Source organism: Octopus bimaculoides, chromosome 8, assembly GCF_046866305.1.
Source record: "Octopus bimaculoides isolate indiv1 chromosome 8, ASM4686630v1, whole genome shotgun sequence".
Lineage (NCBI taxonomy): Eukaryota > Metazoa > Mollusca > Cephalopoda > Octopoda > Octopodidae > Octopus > Octopus bimaculoides.
Window position 1 is genome coordinate 57,035,063 of NC_142935.1, and position 16,916 is coordinate 57,051,978.

General features: G+C 36.7%; 1 protein-coding gene across 4 annotated transcripts in view; it reads left to right on the plus strand.

Annotated features, from left to right (window-relative positions):
• The window catches only part of LOC106876226 (rho-associated protein kinase 2), a 204,815-nt gene that overhangs the window by 175,552 nt on the left and 12,347 nt on the right, over nucleotides 1–16,916 (plus strand). For all 4 annotated transcript variants that reach the window (XR_001410211.3, XM_014924703.3, XM_014924712.3 and 1 more), the window contains exons 29-33: nucleotides 251–410; nucleotides 4,828–4,906; nucleotides 10,817–10,876; nucleotides 12,964–13,093; nucleotides 14,997–15,062. Coding sequence is in view for 3 of the 4 variants with exons in the window: in XM_014924703.3 (XP_014780189.1) it covers nucleotides 251–410; nucleotides 4,828–4,906; nucleotides 10,817–10,876; nucleotides 12,964–13,093; nucleotides 14,997–15,062 (495 nt within the window). In the remaining variant the exon portion in view is untranslated. The remainder of the gene's footprint in view (nucleotides 1–250; nucleotides 411–4,827; nucleotides 4,907–10,816; nucleotides 10,877–12,963; nucleotides 13,094–14,996; nucleotides 15,063–16,916) is intronic.

Below are 16,916 nucleotides of genomic sequence, written 5' to 3' on the forward strand. Positions count from 1 at the left end.
AACATTCCCCACATGAGGATGATATATAAATAAAAGAGAGAGGTACTATATATAATATATATATATAAATATATATATATATATATAGTATCTCCCTCACACATTCACACTTCATAAATCTCTCATTCTTGTCTGTCAGTTTCTCCTTATTTTTACTCTTGCATATAACTATAACTTAGTGTGTATGTTTATATCTGTTTTAGTAAATAATGCAATGTCTTATTGGTTGTTTCTCTTTCCCATCTTTCAGACAATGTGATGGAAGGTCGGTTGGCAATCCCGCACAAACCTAGTACCAAGAAATTAATTTGGAAAAAACAGTTTGTGGTTGCGAGTAGCAGAAAAATTCTTTTCTATAACACACCGAATGATAAACAGAATTCTGATCCTGTCATGGTTTTAGATATTGAGTAAGTAATTTTTCCTTTATCCCAAACATTAAGTTAGCAATTTTATCATTATCAGTATCAAATACAGATGCAGCGATCTCACAGAAACATTAGCATGCTGAGCAAAATGCTTAGCAGTATTTCGTCTGTCTTTACCTTCTGAGTTCAATTTCTGCTGAGGTCGACTTTGCCTTTCATCGTTTCAGGGTTGATAAATTAAGTACCAGTTGCGTACTGAGGTCGATCTAATCAACTGGCCCCCTCCCCCAAAATTTTGGGCCTTGTGTCTTAAGTAGAAAAGAGTTTTATTATTATCCTCATCATTTAGCGTATGCTTTCCATGCCGCCTATATTTAGTATAAGTTTCCGAGTTATCTATTCTCAATCCTGGATACTGGGTAACTAAGCCAATACTAATCTCAGATACTGGTTAATTAGATCAATATTAATCTTAGTTATTATGTAATTTAACTATTCCCCCCCCACACACACACACATGACAGAAGTAAATATACCCCTTATATTCATTAGAATTTATTTAAATCTGAAATTGCACATTGAAATTATTTGTTAATTGTTATAATGTGAATATTTAATATTTAATAGACATGCCCTTTGCATTTTTCTTAGGCATGTTTCTGATCAGATGATGAATATTCTCTTGCAGAATTTCTTGCCAAGTTTCATGCAGTAATCTCAAAAGAACTGGCTTTGAAGATACTTTCTTGTTCTTTTTATGGAGTTTCCTGTTCATTATGTCCCAGAGGTGTTCAATAGAGTTCATATCTGGTGACTGGCTTGGCCATGGAAACTTTTTAATGTTGTTCTCATTCAACAAATCTTGGGGTCATTTTAGCTGTGTGACAAGGAGCCCCATCTTCCATAAAGAGTCTTCTTTAATCATTTCACCACTGGAGAAGAATAGAAGGAGTCCTTTCAGTTGTATGGACACATATTTATCTGAGTTTATGTTATCCTCACACTCCACCAGCTCTGATCAACCATTGCTCCAAATTGCTCCCCAGACCATTACAGAAGAGCTGCTGTGTTTCATTGTTGGCTGCAATCTTTTCACATCAAATTCTTGATCACAGAGTCTCCAGACCCTCACTCACCCACTATCAGGAAATACAGCAAATCTGGAATCATCAGAGAATATGACAGTGTCCCAAAATGCTAGTGGCCTCTCCACCATCTCACTGGCCCAATCTTTTCTCTGCTTGACGTTGGCTGGTTGAAGAAATGGCTTTCTTCTTGCTGCTCTGCCATAGTAACCAAGTTTGTGGAGATAACTGACAACTGTTCTGGGACTGGCATCAACTTGTTCTGCTATAATCCTTGCAATGAGGATTATCCTCTACACTTCTCTTAACAAAGAGAAGTGTCCTATCAGAGAGCCCTGGCTGATCTGGGCGAGGTGATGTGGACTCCTTCTCCTATTTGATGAATAGCACAATCACTCTATTAACTGTAGAAAGCAGGATTCGAAGGTTTTCTGCAATTTTATGCTATGTCCACCTTCAGAATGACCCATAATATAGCCTCTTTGAAATTGAGAGAGTTCCAAGGCTTCTTCTGTATATGGCATGATTAAACACTCACATATAGAACCTGAAACAAAAATGTCAATCAATAAAAAATATAAACCATTACAAGTTAGAATGAACATAAAATGTTTTATGGGTCTCTATTTACTTCTGTCATGTCTGTGCACACACACATGCATGCACACGCACATATACGCACACACATAAACACATATATGTATAAACAGGAGAGAGAGACTTGTAACATTGATCAGGGTTATCAATATGGATGAATAATATCCAGAAAAATTAATCAACTGATCACATTGGAGTTATCCCCCTTACCTGTTTTTTTTTTTTTTTTTTTTCCAGTTTTAACACATCTAGGAGGAGATTTTGTTTAATACTTGCGTAGAAAATCACATTTCATCAAAGATTTTCAACACAATGTACGGCATATGCTGCATTTCCATAGATTTAGATTATATCATTTAATTAGAAATTCTGTGTTGTTCAAGGCTGTGGTTACAGAAGCAAACAACTATGAAAAGTGAAATATTACTAAGCACAGATATTCTATCAATAATCAGCAACAGCTTAGTTTACTGTCCAACCCATTACACCAAATACAAAATACAGCAATTATGTTTAAAAAGAAAATGAATACAAAGAAAGGAAAAAAACAAAAAAAAAACGATAATATATTGAAACAGCTGGAATTATTACTTCAGTCTTAATTTTCTTCAGCATCTTTGAAAGGTCATAGCTATCTCAATTAGAATACTGCAGTTTATATCCTTGAACTTCTTTGTCTGACCTTTGTCTTAGTTGAGGATGTGAGCAATTTAAGAGGGAACTTCTGTTTCTAGCTGACAGTTCTCTTGAAATGTTTCCAGACATTCCTATCAGTTTCTGCTTTGCATATTTACTTCAGTGCAGTGTGCATGTGTCTGTGCACACTAGTATAAGTAATTATATATATATATATATACATACATATATAGTAATTATATATAGATATACATATGTATATATATACACATACGAAAGCGAAATCGTGATGGCACCTCTACCAGTGGAGTGCTAAGAGCACCGTTCAAGCGTGATCGTTACCAGCGTCACCTTCCTGGCACTTGTGCCAGTGGCACGTGAAAAGTCATTCGAGCGAGATCGTTGCCAGTGCCGCTGGACTGTGCAGGTGGCACGTAAAATACACCATTTTGAGCGTGGCTGTTGCCAGTACCACCTGACTGGCCTTCGTGCCGGTGGCACGTAAAAGCACCCACTACACTCTCGGAGTGGTTAGCGTTAAGAAGGGTATCCAGCTGTAGAAACTCTGCCAGATCAGATTGGAGCCTGGTGTAGCCATCTGGTTCACCAGTCCTCAGTCAAATCGTCCAACCCATGCTAGCATGGAAAGCGGACTTTAAATGATGATGGTGATACATAAAAATGATAATTATATATGTATATAATTATATTAAGGTTGCAAGGGAAAAAAAAACAAAAAAAACGAACCTATCTCCAACATGCTCTCAGATACTACCAAAAAGCTCCAAAAATATACATGGATTGTAGTTGGGCGAGTGAAAGGACATTAAAAGGACTTAACGTTAATTGTGAATTGGGTCCAATTTCTAGATTAAAGCCGTAAAAACAAGCTTTTTTTTTTTGCCCTTGCTCCATTAATATAATTATATACCCATATATATATATAATTATTATCTTAAAGTGTAAATTATCTATAAATTTTTATTGCATGCTAACTACCTGATAAAAGTCATTAACATGATTTTATCCTTGTATTCTAGTGTGTGTATATATACACCTTTTTACTTGTTTCAGTCGACTGTGGTCATGCTGATGCACTACCTTGAGATTTTAGTTGAAAAAAACGATCCCAGCGCTTTTTTTTTTAAGTGTGGTATTTATTCTATTGGTCTTTCTTGCTGAACCACTAAGTTACAGGAACATAAACTAACACCAGTTGTCAAGCAGTGGAAACACGTACGCGTGCGCGCACACACACACACACACACACACACACACACACACACACACACACACACTTCAATATATTAGCCTACTGTGGCTTTTAATAACATTTATTTATAGAATTTAATGAAAATGTGTCAGTGGGATGATTAATGGTGCTAGGAGTATAGCAAGGAAGGCAGACATTAAACGATGAAGATGATGTGTGTGTGATATATCTACTTCCGTATTTTAAATTTATAGTCTGTTGTTTTTGTATAAAGAAATGTGAAAAGATGAAACATTTTTATGTTTCCTAATGGCTTTTTAGAGTCAATACATTAAAGTATCAGTCATATACTGGGGTTCATGAAATTGGTTTAACCATTCCTCTCAAAATTGCTAATCTTACAAGTAATAAGCTATCCAACATAGCCATCCACATAGTCTCAGATTCAGTCCCATTGGGTGGTGCTTTGAGCAAGTTTCTTCTTCTGTAGCCATGAGCCAACCAAAGCCTTGTGAGTGGATTTGATAAATGGAAACTGAAAGAAGCCTGTCGTGTGTGTCCATTACTGTCTCCTTGTCCTGATATCACGTGATGGTTGTAAACGAGCATCGCTGTCTTGCAGTAACTGTCTTTGGGCACTAGACCAACAAATTTGAAGGGAGGGGCAAGTAAATTACATTGACCCCCAGTACTTGTACTTTATTCTATCAACCCCAGAGAGATGAAAGGCAAAATTAATCCCAGCAGAATTTGACCTCAGAATGTAATGAGTTGAAAAGAATACCACAAAGCATTTTGTCCAGTGCATTAATGGTTCTACCAGTTTGCTCCCTTCATAATGTTTTAATAATAATAATTACAATGATTTCTTTATCTCTGGACTGAGTGATGTTATTGGTGTCTTTTTTTTTTTTTTTGTTTCCTCTAGTAAATTATTCCATGTACGTCCAGTTACTCAAGGAGATGTGTATCGAGCTGATTCTAAAGATATTCCAAGAATATTTCAGGTAATTATTTATCATCACATTTTCTAAAAGCTCCATTATAACCTGTTATCAAACACTCTTGACCCTGTGCAACACCAAACCATGCTGAACTTCACTACGACACATCATACGATAGCGCACCACTTTATGCTGTAAACACAACATCATGCTATATCACAACACCCTCATGCCATGCGATGCCATGCCACATAACACCCAGCTATTTTGTAACAAAACCATATCACGCTACATCAAGCTATAAAGCTGGCACTCTGTTGGTTATGATGGTGAGTGTTCCAGTTGATCTGATCAGCTGAACAGCCTGCTCATGAAATTAATGAGCAAGTGGCTGAGCACTCCACAGACACATGTACCCTTCATGTAGTTCTCAGGGAGATCCAGTGTGACACAATGTTACAAGGCTGGGCATTTTGAACTACAGGTACAACTCACTTTTTCCACCTGAGTGGACTGGAGCAACTTGAAATAAAGCGTCTTGATCAAGGACACAACGTGTCATCAGGAATCAAACTCATGACCTTACAATCATGAGCCAAATACCCCTAACCATTTAGTCACATGCTTTCACACCTCATGCTATACCACAAACACCCCATGCTATACCACAAACACCCCATGCTATACTACAAACACGTCATGCTATACCAAAAACCCCTCATGCTATACCACAAACACCTCATGCTATACCACAAACACCTCATGCTATACAACAAACACCTCACTTGAAGTTTCTGCAAATTCTAACTCAGATGATTTGCTATAACAGTTTCATGTATATATAACATCACAAAAACTGAGCTACAGAGACTAAATTTCTTGAGGACATAATCCCTTGCTACAAAACACCATTCAGCTCATTAATTTCCCATTTATAAACACTAATTTAAGAACCTCTATATGACTGTTCAGTCTGCTAGAAATAGTGGCAAAATCTTCCTTAAATCACACTCTGCAGTCTTAAAGACAACACATTGGGCAATATAATCCTGGATATTCTTAAGTTAAGGATGGTCATGATTGGAATGCTTTTATTCAGAGATCTGCTTAATTTTGGGTTTACTTATCTTTTGAACCTGCAGCAATAGCACTCAGATTTGCTCTTTATTTTTGCTCCTGTAATGATTTTTTTCTTCTTCAAATGCTGTGATATTTTGTGCTATTTTGCTCCAAACTCAATAAACACACACATCACTTTGTCAAACACTTCAGTCTTCTTCAGAACTGCTCCCTTACAAATGTCTCCTTCTCCACAATCTTCTGACAGACATCAATCAGGCTGAACATCAGCTGTTTCACCTCATCCATTTGGGATGGCTTGCAGAGGGAATGGGTGTTACCTAACTTCATTCAACTAAAAATATTTATAAGAAAAAAAAAAGAAACAACCTTCCCCTAGCTGTTATATCATAACACATTGCATCATACTTAACATACAGTACATTATATCCTGTAGCTTGTATAACTATATCATTGTTGCACCTAATTTTACATGTTTGTTTTTATCTCATATTACATATTGACCTTCTACAGTTGGTAGCTTGTGGAATATAGCAGTAAGCCTGTAGCATATTATTTTACAACAATGGGAAGCCTGCAGTCTAACTCCCTCTTTTCTCTTGCAGACAGTCTCTGGTCTAACTCTCTCTTTCCGCTTGCAATCAGTCTCCAGTCTAGCTTCCTTCATAGACAGCCTATTGTCTGCCTTTATAGCAAGCAAGCAAGCTGTGGACCAACTCCTTCTTTAGCAGACGACTTGCAAAATAAAACAAAAAAGAAAATTACTGTATTTATATTTTATTTTATTAATTTCTTAGAAGAAATTCTGTGGTGAAGTATTTAGCACAATGTCTCATGTTTTTTTCTTTGAGATGACACAAATAGTCTCTCTTTCTTTTTTTAACTCTGTCATTTGCCCATCTCATGCTCTAGTTCTCTCTCAACACATACACACACACACACACACACACACACACACACACACACACACACTCTCTCTCTCTCTCCCGTTTTTGTACTGCATATACATACAGATTCCACGCACACCACAAACACGTTCTCAGGACCCCCCCCCCCACCACCACCACCACCCACACTGCTGGTGCTGTCCTAAGTCATCAACTCCTGACTTGTATTTTTCCTGTTATTCTTGTGGAGGTTAGGTAATTGTATAGTATGTCTGTTGAGTTCCACTGCTTCTTTTGGTTTCTATTGTGGTTGGTGTTATTACTAAAGAAATCTATCATCAATTGTTGAACAGCTAATGTTTACCAGTCACAATGGCATATGGGATATTTTGTTTCTGATTTCTCTTGACTCCATTATTTTTAATTCTCCTGTGCCTGTGAGCTGTTTTGGGACAGATCTATATTTACTATAAAATAACATTTGCTTATGAACTGCATCATCATCGTCTTCATGTAATGCCTGTTGTCCTTGCTGGCATGGGTTGGATGGTTTGATCAGAGCCAGAAAACTGGGGAGCTGCACCAGGCTCCAGTCTGTTTTTGGCATAGCATCTATGCCTGAATGTACTTCCTAACGCCAACCATGTTACAGTGTGCTAGGTGCTTTTACCTGGCATTGCCTGTGCACTTTTATGTGACACTGGCACAGGGCTCTTGCAGACCAATCCTTTACACCAGAGGCACCAGCCTTAACATATGTATCTCTGTTTCTATATATATGCTTACTTAAGCTCTTTTCTCTCTATGGTGCACAGGCCTTCAATGACTTTACTCCATTGCTTTCAATACTGGGCTGTCTTTCCTATTTCTCTCTAGTTGGCTCCCTGATTTTTCAGATCTGCCCCACTATCCCACCACATCCTACCAGATTTTAAAAATCTAGGGTGTGAATTGAAGAGAGAAATGTCTGCTATTTCTAGCAGGCTGAATGACCACATAGAGGCTCTGTCATTTTCAGTGGTAGACTTAACCTGTTGCCTTGTATAAAACCATCCCTGGCATCTTGGCATCTTGGGTGTCTTTAGTGAAGTCTAATCTGTTGTAAGCATTCAGGTGGGTCAAGTTTCTTCCCTCTTTTCACTCACAGCAGTTTGAGGGGTTAGGGGCACTGCTTTCTCACCTGAACAAAAGATGAAGAAAAAAAAAAGATTTATCAAGTTTTATATATATGTTGATACTTTGTATTACAGTGACTTGTATATATGTTTTCTTTTTTTTCTAAGACTCATTCTCTGTTCACTTCCTGTGCGTTATTCTATGCACTATTCATGCAATTTTGGCTACTTTTTCTGATGAGTTGTAGTGCACCTGAGCACTGTATACAATAAGTTCATCATCATCACTGTTATTGTTATTATTATTATCATCATTATTATATGTTTGGCTTGTGCAAGTTGACTCCAAGTCTCACCCAAAAATCTCAAGAGACAACAAGTTAGAAGTTGAAGTTGGTGTTATGATTAGGGTGCCATACATTTGATTTTGCTCAGAGTATTGTTCTACAGAATGTCTGTCAAAACATAACTTCTTAGAAGTTTGTTTTAAAAGTAATTTGATTATAAGACGATAGTCTGACATTAAGATGACACTAAAAGATGTTGTTGTTGCTGTTATTATTATTTTATCCTTTCGGGGTCAATAAATTAAGTACCAGTTGAGTGCTGGGGTCGATGTGATTGACTGTCCTCTCCCCACAAAATCCAGGCCTTGTACCTATAGTAGAAAAGATTATTATTATTATTGTGAGATCTCAAGAAGAGATCAGAGTAGTAACTATAATAACAAGTAGAGTTAATCATCATATAAAGTGGTTGTTCCTTGTTACTACTAGTTTAACCCTAGGCAGATCTTCCACCAGCTGGTTATCAGTGCAATGCTGCACCCTTTATATACAATATATATTGCTAGCAGGGGAAGCACACCCCTACCATCCTCTAGCAGACAACAGGATTGTGAGACTGACTCAATTCTGGGCTGATTGGCTCATCTTCAGTTGCGAGTATCTGGTTGCGAATATCAGTGATAACCAGGGTCTGTTCCAGCCAGCAATATATTGTAAACAAAGCGACTATCAGCCACTGATTTGCAACAAACAAAATAGCTAGCTGTAAAATCTCAAGAAGAGATCAGAGTAGTAACTATACTAACAACTATAGGCGCAGGAGTGGTTGTGTGGTAAGTAGCTTGCTTACCAACCACATGGTTCTGGGTTCAGTCCTACTGCGTGGCACCTTGGGCAAGTGTCTTGTACTATAGCCTCGGGCCGACAAAAGCCTTGTGAGTGGATTTGGTAGATGGAAATTGAAAGAAGCCCGTCGTATATATGTATATATGTATATATATATCTATATATATATATATATATATGTATATATATATATATATATATATATATATATATATATGTATATGTGTATATATATATATATATATATATATATATATATATATATATATATATGTATATGTGTATATATATATATATGTATATGTGTATATATATATATATATATATGTATATGTGTATATATATATATATGTATATGTGTATATATATATATATATATATGTATATGTGTATATATATATATATATATATGTATATGTGTATATATATATATATATATATGCATATGTGTATATATATATATATGTGTATATATATATATATATATATATGTATATGTGTATATATATATATATATATATATATATATATGTATATATATATATATATATATATATGTATATGTGTATATATATATATATGTATATATATATGTGTGTGTGTATGTGTTTGTGTGTCTGTGTTTGTCCCCCCCCCCCCAACATCGCTTGACAACTGATGTTGGTGTGTTTACGTCCCCCTAACTTAGCGGTTCGGCCAAAGAGGCCGATAGAATAAGTACTAGGCTTCCAAAGAATTAGTCCTGGGGTCGATTTGCTCGACTAAAGGCGGTGATCCAGCATGGCCGCAGTCAAATGACTGAAACAATTAAAAGAGTAAGTATTATTATAGTAAATTGAACTGATTGCTTGGTTTAATATCATTTTCTGGCCTTTGGATGTCTTTATCTAGATCCAAATTGTTGCAAGCATTTGAACTAGTTTTCCCATTTGAATATAGTGCAATGTCTTAAAGTGTTGTTTTCTACTGCAGAAGCTCCATGAGCCATGTTTTTTTCTTTTTTCTTTTATCCATTTCCTAACCATCTTAGAGAGGTTCTACAAAAGTCTGGATGTTGCCTTTCCTCCACTGACTAAGTAAAGAAGAAAAAATTGTTTTAACACTGTGTAATAATGTGATATGGAATATTTACCTCATGCCAGCATATGTGATGTTTGTTTAACAGCTAATGATACTGGCCAAAGGAATTGGAATATAATGCATCATATCAGTGATTTTAATGTTCTGCATGAGTGAATTTGAGTGTCCCTGGTAACTCCAACCCCACCCCTCCACCTACATCCTCACTACTGCTCAATGTGAGTTGTCATGTGATGTATGAGATAACTCAGAGATTCCTGAGAAAGCTTTTGAGAAAAGCATTTAGGTTGTTTTTCATGCGAGTGCATGCTCACACTCATGCACACACACACACATGCTCTCTCTCTCTCTCTCTCTCCCCCTCCCTCCCTCCCTCCCTCCCTCCCTCCCTCCCTCCCTCCCTCTCATTAGGAACTACTCATTTTGACATATGTACATTCACACACACACACACCCCATATATACATGCTAAATCTTCATATGGCAGAACTGAAATATATTGAGTAAACTAATAAAAAAAAACTAATAAAAATGCTTTGGTAAGACCAAAATGATTCCAGTTTCCTATTGACCAATTGATTTTTTCCAATAAATGTTTATTGACCAGTTAATTGTGTTTCGTGACTAGTTGTTATTTTGTTAATGTTTACTAATCAGTTAATTTTTTTTTTATTCCAGATTCTCTATGCAACAGAAGGAGAAAACATAAAACCAGGCGAGACTGCACAAGAAAGTCAGGTCAGTGGCTGTTCGTTTGTTTGTTTGTTTTTTTTTTTTGTTTAACCCCAGGACAGAGCTGATCAAGTAGACTTGTGATCAACGATGTTTCAGGAACGACCTTCCTGTTTTTTTCAGGAATATCTAGGGCTGTGCTCTTATTTTTTTTTTGATTATTAAGATACAGTTAAATGGAGATTTGACTGCTATTTCTTGCAGCTCACACGACCACATAGAGACTTTTTTGTTGGTTTGAGTTATATTAGATTTTGGTGACTAAGAAATGTTTTGTGAAGAAATACTGTCCCCAGGCTGAGTTTGGTCTGTGTGAGAAGTGCACCAGATGTTTTGCATGTATGCATCAGAAATGACATGTTTTCTCATGTTGAAACTACATAACGTGTCTAGATAACTACAAATTTACTGTATCTTATAACCATCCTACTCTTAAATAGTTGCTGTCAGACACTCATCTTAATGTAACATCATGATACCAGCATTCATGATGTCTGCATTGTGACTTTCGACTATCCTTATATCTTATAGTCTGTGTAACAGCTGTTTCCATTTGCATGGCCCATCCTGTACTCCACATTTGATGGCATATTGGCTGCGCTGTCATTTCAACATTGCATATTCAGGGAAAATGTTTTCAGTGCATTAAAGCTTGCAATATTTGACTCTTTAGCATTCAGATTATTCTGTCAAATGCAATGCTTATTCATTTGCATTGTTCTCAATAAATCATGCATTATCTCATAGCTCTGAGGTTTTGACAATGTGATTGCTTATTCTTAGAACAGCATTGTACGACAGGTGTGAGAATCCAGATTTAGCTGGTTTGAACATAAAATAAGTAGAATATTTTGGCAAGATATGGCCAGTTTAAACGTTAAAGGGTTAAAATAGCAGTATATTACAAAACATTACAAAAGTCCCCTAACTATATCAGAAAGAATTACAGCTTATAAAAAGTTAGCAGTACAGCTGGACATATAGAGTCAGGCTAATTAGAAGAGACAGTCTGGCTTAAAATAAGCCTCTAGTAGTGAGTGTCAGGGACAAAATTAGCTTAGAGAAGATTTAACTTTGCATATAAGACCTGATGTGTTTCTTTTTTGTCTTATTTAAAATTTTTTTTTTTTTTTTTTTTGAAAAAGCAGTTTCTTATATGCTATCAAATATGATAGCAGTCTTTGTACTTAATGTTGTACGACTGCTATGCAATTGCCAGCCCTTTCATCTATGACCCATATAATGTTAGAGTTGTAATTGTACATAGCATACAATAACTTATGTTTTGCAATATTCTCTAGTTTCACATAACATGCATTAAGCAGCTGATCTGTCTCATGGCCTGTGTTGTACAACTTATGCATCTTACATGTTAAATACTCTAAAACAGTGGTCCGCAACTGGGGTCCATATGGCCCTTCGGACCATATAAGAGTTTGTTAAAATTTATCTCCAATAAATTACTTATGCATCTACAATACACAAAATATTTTAAGAATTATTTTTGTACAATTCCTAATAATATTTAATTAATATTAGGATTTTTTTAAATCATTGAATGGCTAGGAGGGTCCACTCGACCAAAATAAAAAGCAAAGGGGATCTTAGATAAAAAAAATGGTTGAGAAACACTGCTTTTAAACCATGTGGTTGCAAAACGAGCTTCTTAACAATATGACCATGATTCTTTATGTTGGCCCAAATTTATAGGGAAAGCATATTGCTGATTGAATCTACCTGTGTACATAACTGATGCTTATTAAAACAAAATCTGGAGGTACAAAGAGCAATGTGTACATTAGCAGAGTTTGAACTCAGATCATTAGCAGAAATAAATACTGGAAGATAATTATTTCATCACTGTATGATTTCTACTAATCCACTCATTATTTATAATTGTTCTTTATATAATTCTGTTGTGTCTGGGGAGAGTCATTTTCTTATTGTGCCTTAAAATTTAACACACTCACCGGTAAAATTTCCACTTATTTCTTATTTTTATTTTCCTAAAATTTTCGCTGCATCTTGCAACCTTTTCAATAGTCTTGACTCTTTATATAATTAATTTTTATTAATTTTTTTTCCATTTGCAGGATCGAACGGGTTTCTCATACAAAGGACATGACCTAATTCCAATTCATTACCGTATCCCTGCGACCTGTGATTCTTGTAACAAGCCTGTCTGGCACGTGATACACCCTCCCGCAGCTTTAGAATGCAAGCGTAAGTACACTTTGTCAAGCTACCACTGTCTCTTCATAATCTACCATTTAAGCCATATAAGTTTGCTTTCTCAGCATGTTTTCAGCAATTGTTTGCTAATCCATTAATGAAGTAGTCGGATTAGGTTCAGCTGGAGAACTTCCCCAGACAACCTCCATCAACATTGGTTTGAAATCTTCGGTACAAAGCCAGCAATATCAGAGGATGCCAGTACTGAACTACTATTTATTTTATTAACCCTGAAAGGATGAAAGGCAAAGTCAACCCCAGTGAAATTTGAACTCAGAACATAAAGACTGACAAAATTCCGCTGAACATTTTGCCTGGCGTGCTAACGATTCTACTAGCTCACCACCCTACCACCTTTAATAACGGTTTCAAATTTTTGGTACAAAGCCAGCGATATCAGGGGACCTCACTCCTGAACTGCTATTTATTTTATTGACCTCGAAAGGATGAAAGGCAAGGAGGAATTTGAACTCAAAATGTAAAGACAGACAAAGTGCCACTAAACATATTTACCTGGCATGCTCGTCACCCTACTGTCTCATTTGATATCGGTTTCAAATTTTGGCACAAGGCCAGCAAGTTTGGGGCGGAAGCTAGTTGATTATATTGACCCCTAACTGGAATGTATGTTATTGACTTGGAAAGGATGAAAGGCAAAGTCGACCTGACTAGCATTTGAACCCACAATGGTAAGGACTGGCGAAATGGCACCAAGCATTTTGCCTGGCATACTAATGATCCTGCTAATTCAATACCTTGCAACCTTTATTAGTATTGAGTAATAATAGATATGGACTAATTGTCAGTTGAGAAGATTAACATCAATCACTCCCCAAAATCTTCAGAGTCTGGCAATGATTTCTTTTATCTTCTACTTGTTTCAATTATTGCACTGAGCCCATGTTGGGGTACTGCCTTGAACGGTTTAGTCGAACAGATTGACACCAGTTTTTATTTTAAGGCTGGTGCTCATTCTATCGATCTCTTTTGTTGAACTTCTTATTTACATTGATGTAAACAAAGCAACACTAGTTGTCAGGCAGTGGGGGAGGGAAAAAAAAAAAAAAAAAAAGACATACACACACAGTTTTCATCTATCAAATTCGCTCCCAATTCATTTGTCAGCCTGGGGCTATAGTAAAAGACACCCAAGGTACTCTGCAGTGGCGCTGAACCCAAAACCACATGGTGGCAAAAACAAGCTTCTTAACCACATAGCTATGCTAGAAATAGAAACAAGCAAAAAAAAAAAAAGAACAAAAATACCAAACAAATTCTATGTTTAGACAATAAGGTCTAACTATTTTTAAAGGGAAGTCTGTCAGAGTATCAACTGATGTTGTTACCCAGAATATGTATTTGTGGTAAGGATAAGTATGTTTTTTTTTTCTCTCTCTCTCTCTCTCTCTCTCTCCCCCCTCTGTTTTTTGTGCTGTTTCCTTCCTCCGTCTCTCTTTCCTTCTTTCCTAAAGAATTACAATAAAGATGGTAATGATGTGTGCATTTACATATTTAACTTTAAGATGGGCTAAAAATGTTAATGAGGTAGTAAAAATGGACTTTAGAGGTTAATGACTGATAGTATGAAAATAGGTGTAATGGAGAGATTGTATCATGTCTCCCTCCTCCCCAAAATGTGGAAACTTTCTTTCTTCCTTCTAAAGAATTAGAATAAAGATGCCAATGATGGATATTTACATATCTAGCTTTAGGATAGGTTAAAAATGTTAATGAGGTAGTAAAAATTGATTTTAGAGGTTAAGAACCACTGATAGTATGAAAACAGGTGTAATGAAGAGATTATATCATGTCTCTACTCCCATACCCAACAAAATATGGAAAGAAATTATTAAAGCGCTGTTAAGTAAATGTGATTAAATGTTATCTTTTCCAGGATGTCATGTAAAAGTACATCGAGAACATTACGAAAAGGAAGAAGAATTTATAGGATATTGTAAAGGTAATGTATATTTATTAAACGTATTCTGTGGTCTCTTCTGGCAGTTCAGGTTTCTGTCTTGATCTCTTGCCATATTTTGCAAGTACACTGTCACATATACAAGTATGCAAATATATATTCATATCTGTCTGTCTGTCTGTCTGTCTGTCTGTCTGTCTATCTATCTATCTATCTATCTATCTATCTATCTATCTATCTATCTACTTATACCATCATCATCATCATCATCATCGTTTAACGTCCGCTTTCCATGCTAGCATGGGTTGGAAGTTTTGACTGGGGACTGGTGAACCAGATGGCTGCACCAGGCTCCAATCTGATCTGGCAGAGTTTCTACAGCTGGATGTCCTTCCTAACGCCAACCACTCCGAGAGTGTAGAGTTATATGTATGCACAAACATATAGTTGTACATGTATGCACAAGAATACACACACTTGTCAGAACAAGCAGAAATATTCACAATTAGTGTTTGTGAAGGCACTTGACTCAGTGGTTAGAGCATCGGGCTCACAAATATGAGGTAGTGAGTTCAATTCCTGGATCAGGCTGTGAGTTGTATACTTCAGCAAGACACTTATTTCATGTTGTTCCAGTTGACTCAGCTGTAGAAATGAGTTGCGAGATCACTGGTGCCAAGCTATATTGGCTTTTGCCATTCCCTTAGGTAACATCAGTGGCTTGGAGAGGGGAAGCTGGTATGTATGGTCAACTGCTGGTCTTCTATAACCAGCCCTACCTGGACTTGTGCCTCAGAGGGTAACTTTCTAGGTGCAATCGCATGGTCATTCATGACCGAAAGGAGTCTTTATCCTCTTTTAGTGCTTGTGGTTGGATTGGATTGCCCATGTTCAGTCCACTGCTGGACAAATGCTTCAGCATATTCTCTCCACTAACCATGGTCTGATGTACAGGCTGTGAATTTGAGCTTGAAGTCATACTGGGTTGATGAGCCTACTCTGCCACATGGCTTGGCATAGGGCTGCAGTTATTTTTATACTCTCACCCAAGAGTAGCTAAGTTGATTCCACGTGAAGTCCAATAGCATACTCTTGTTTCTTTGTTAGTGACCAGTTTATATTTTAGTTGTAAAAAAATACGGATTAGTAAATCATCACATACAATCTGTACCACATTACTCAGCACGTGTACACACTTCTCTTCTCAATATACACATACATGTACTTACCACTATACCACATTGCTCAACACGTACTTGTACACTCAGCTTTACTCAGCACATAGATCCATGTCCATGCTACTCAACACAGTTATACATGCACACATCACAGTACTCAGCACACATATATGTACACATTTATACTATTGAATAGACTCATGCACATCCCACACTACTCAATGCTCACATATTTGTACACATCAGGCAACTCAGCACTGTCAGATATATACACTGTACACTACTTAGCACTCTTATGTGTATATCACATTACTTCACACACACATACACTACATTACTCAATGTATGCATACATGCATACACTCTTGGCACTCCGTTGGTTACAATGATGAAGGTTCCAGCTGATATGATCAACGGAACAGCCTGTTTGTGACATTAATGTGCAAGTGGCTGAGCACTCCACAGACATGCATACCCTTAACACAGTTCTCAGGGAGATTCAGAGTGACACAGAATATGACCAGGCTAGCCCTTTGAATTACAGGTATGACTCATTTTTGCCAGATGAGTGAACTGGAGCTATGTGAAATAAAGCATCTTGCTCAAGGACTCAATGTCCATCAGGAATCGAACTCATGTTCTTACAATCATGAGCTGCATACCCTAACCATTAAGCCATGCACCTTCACAGCATACACCACACTACATGTACTCATTA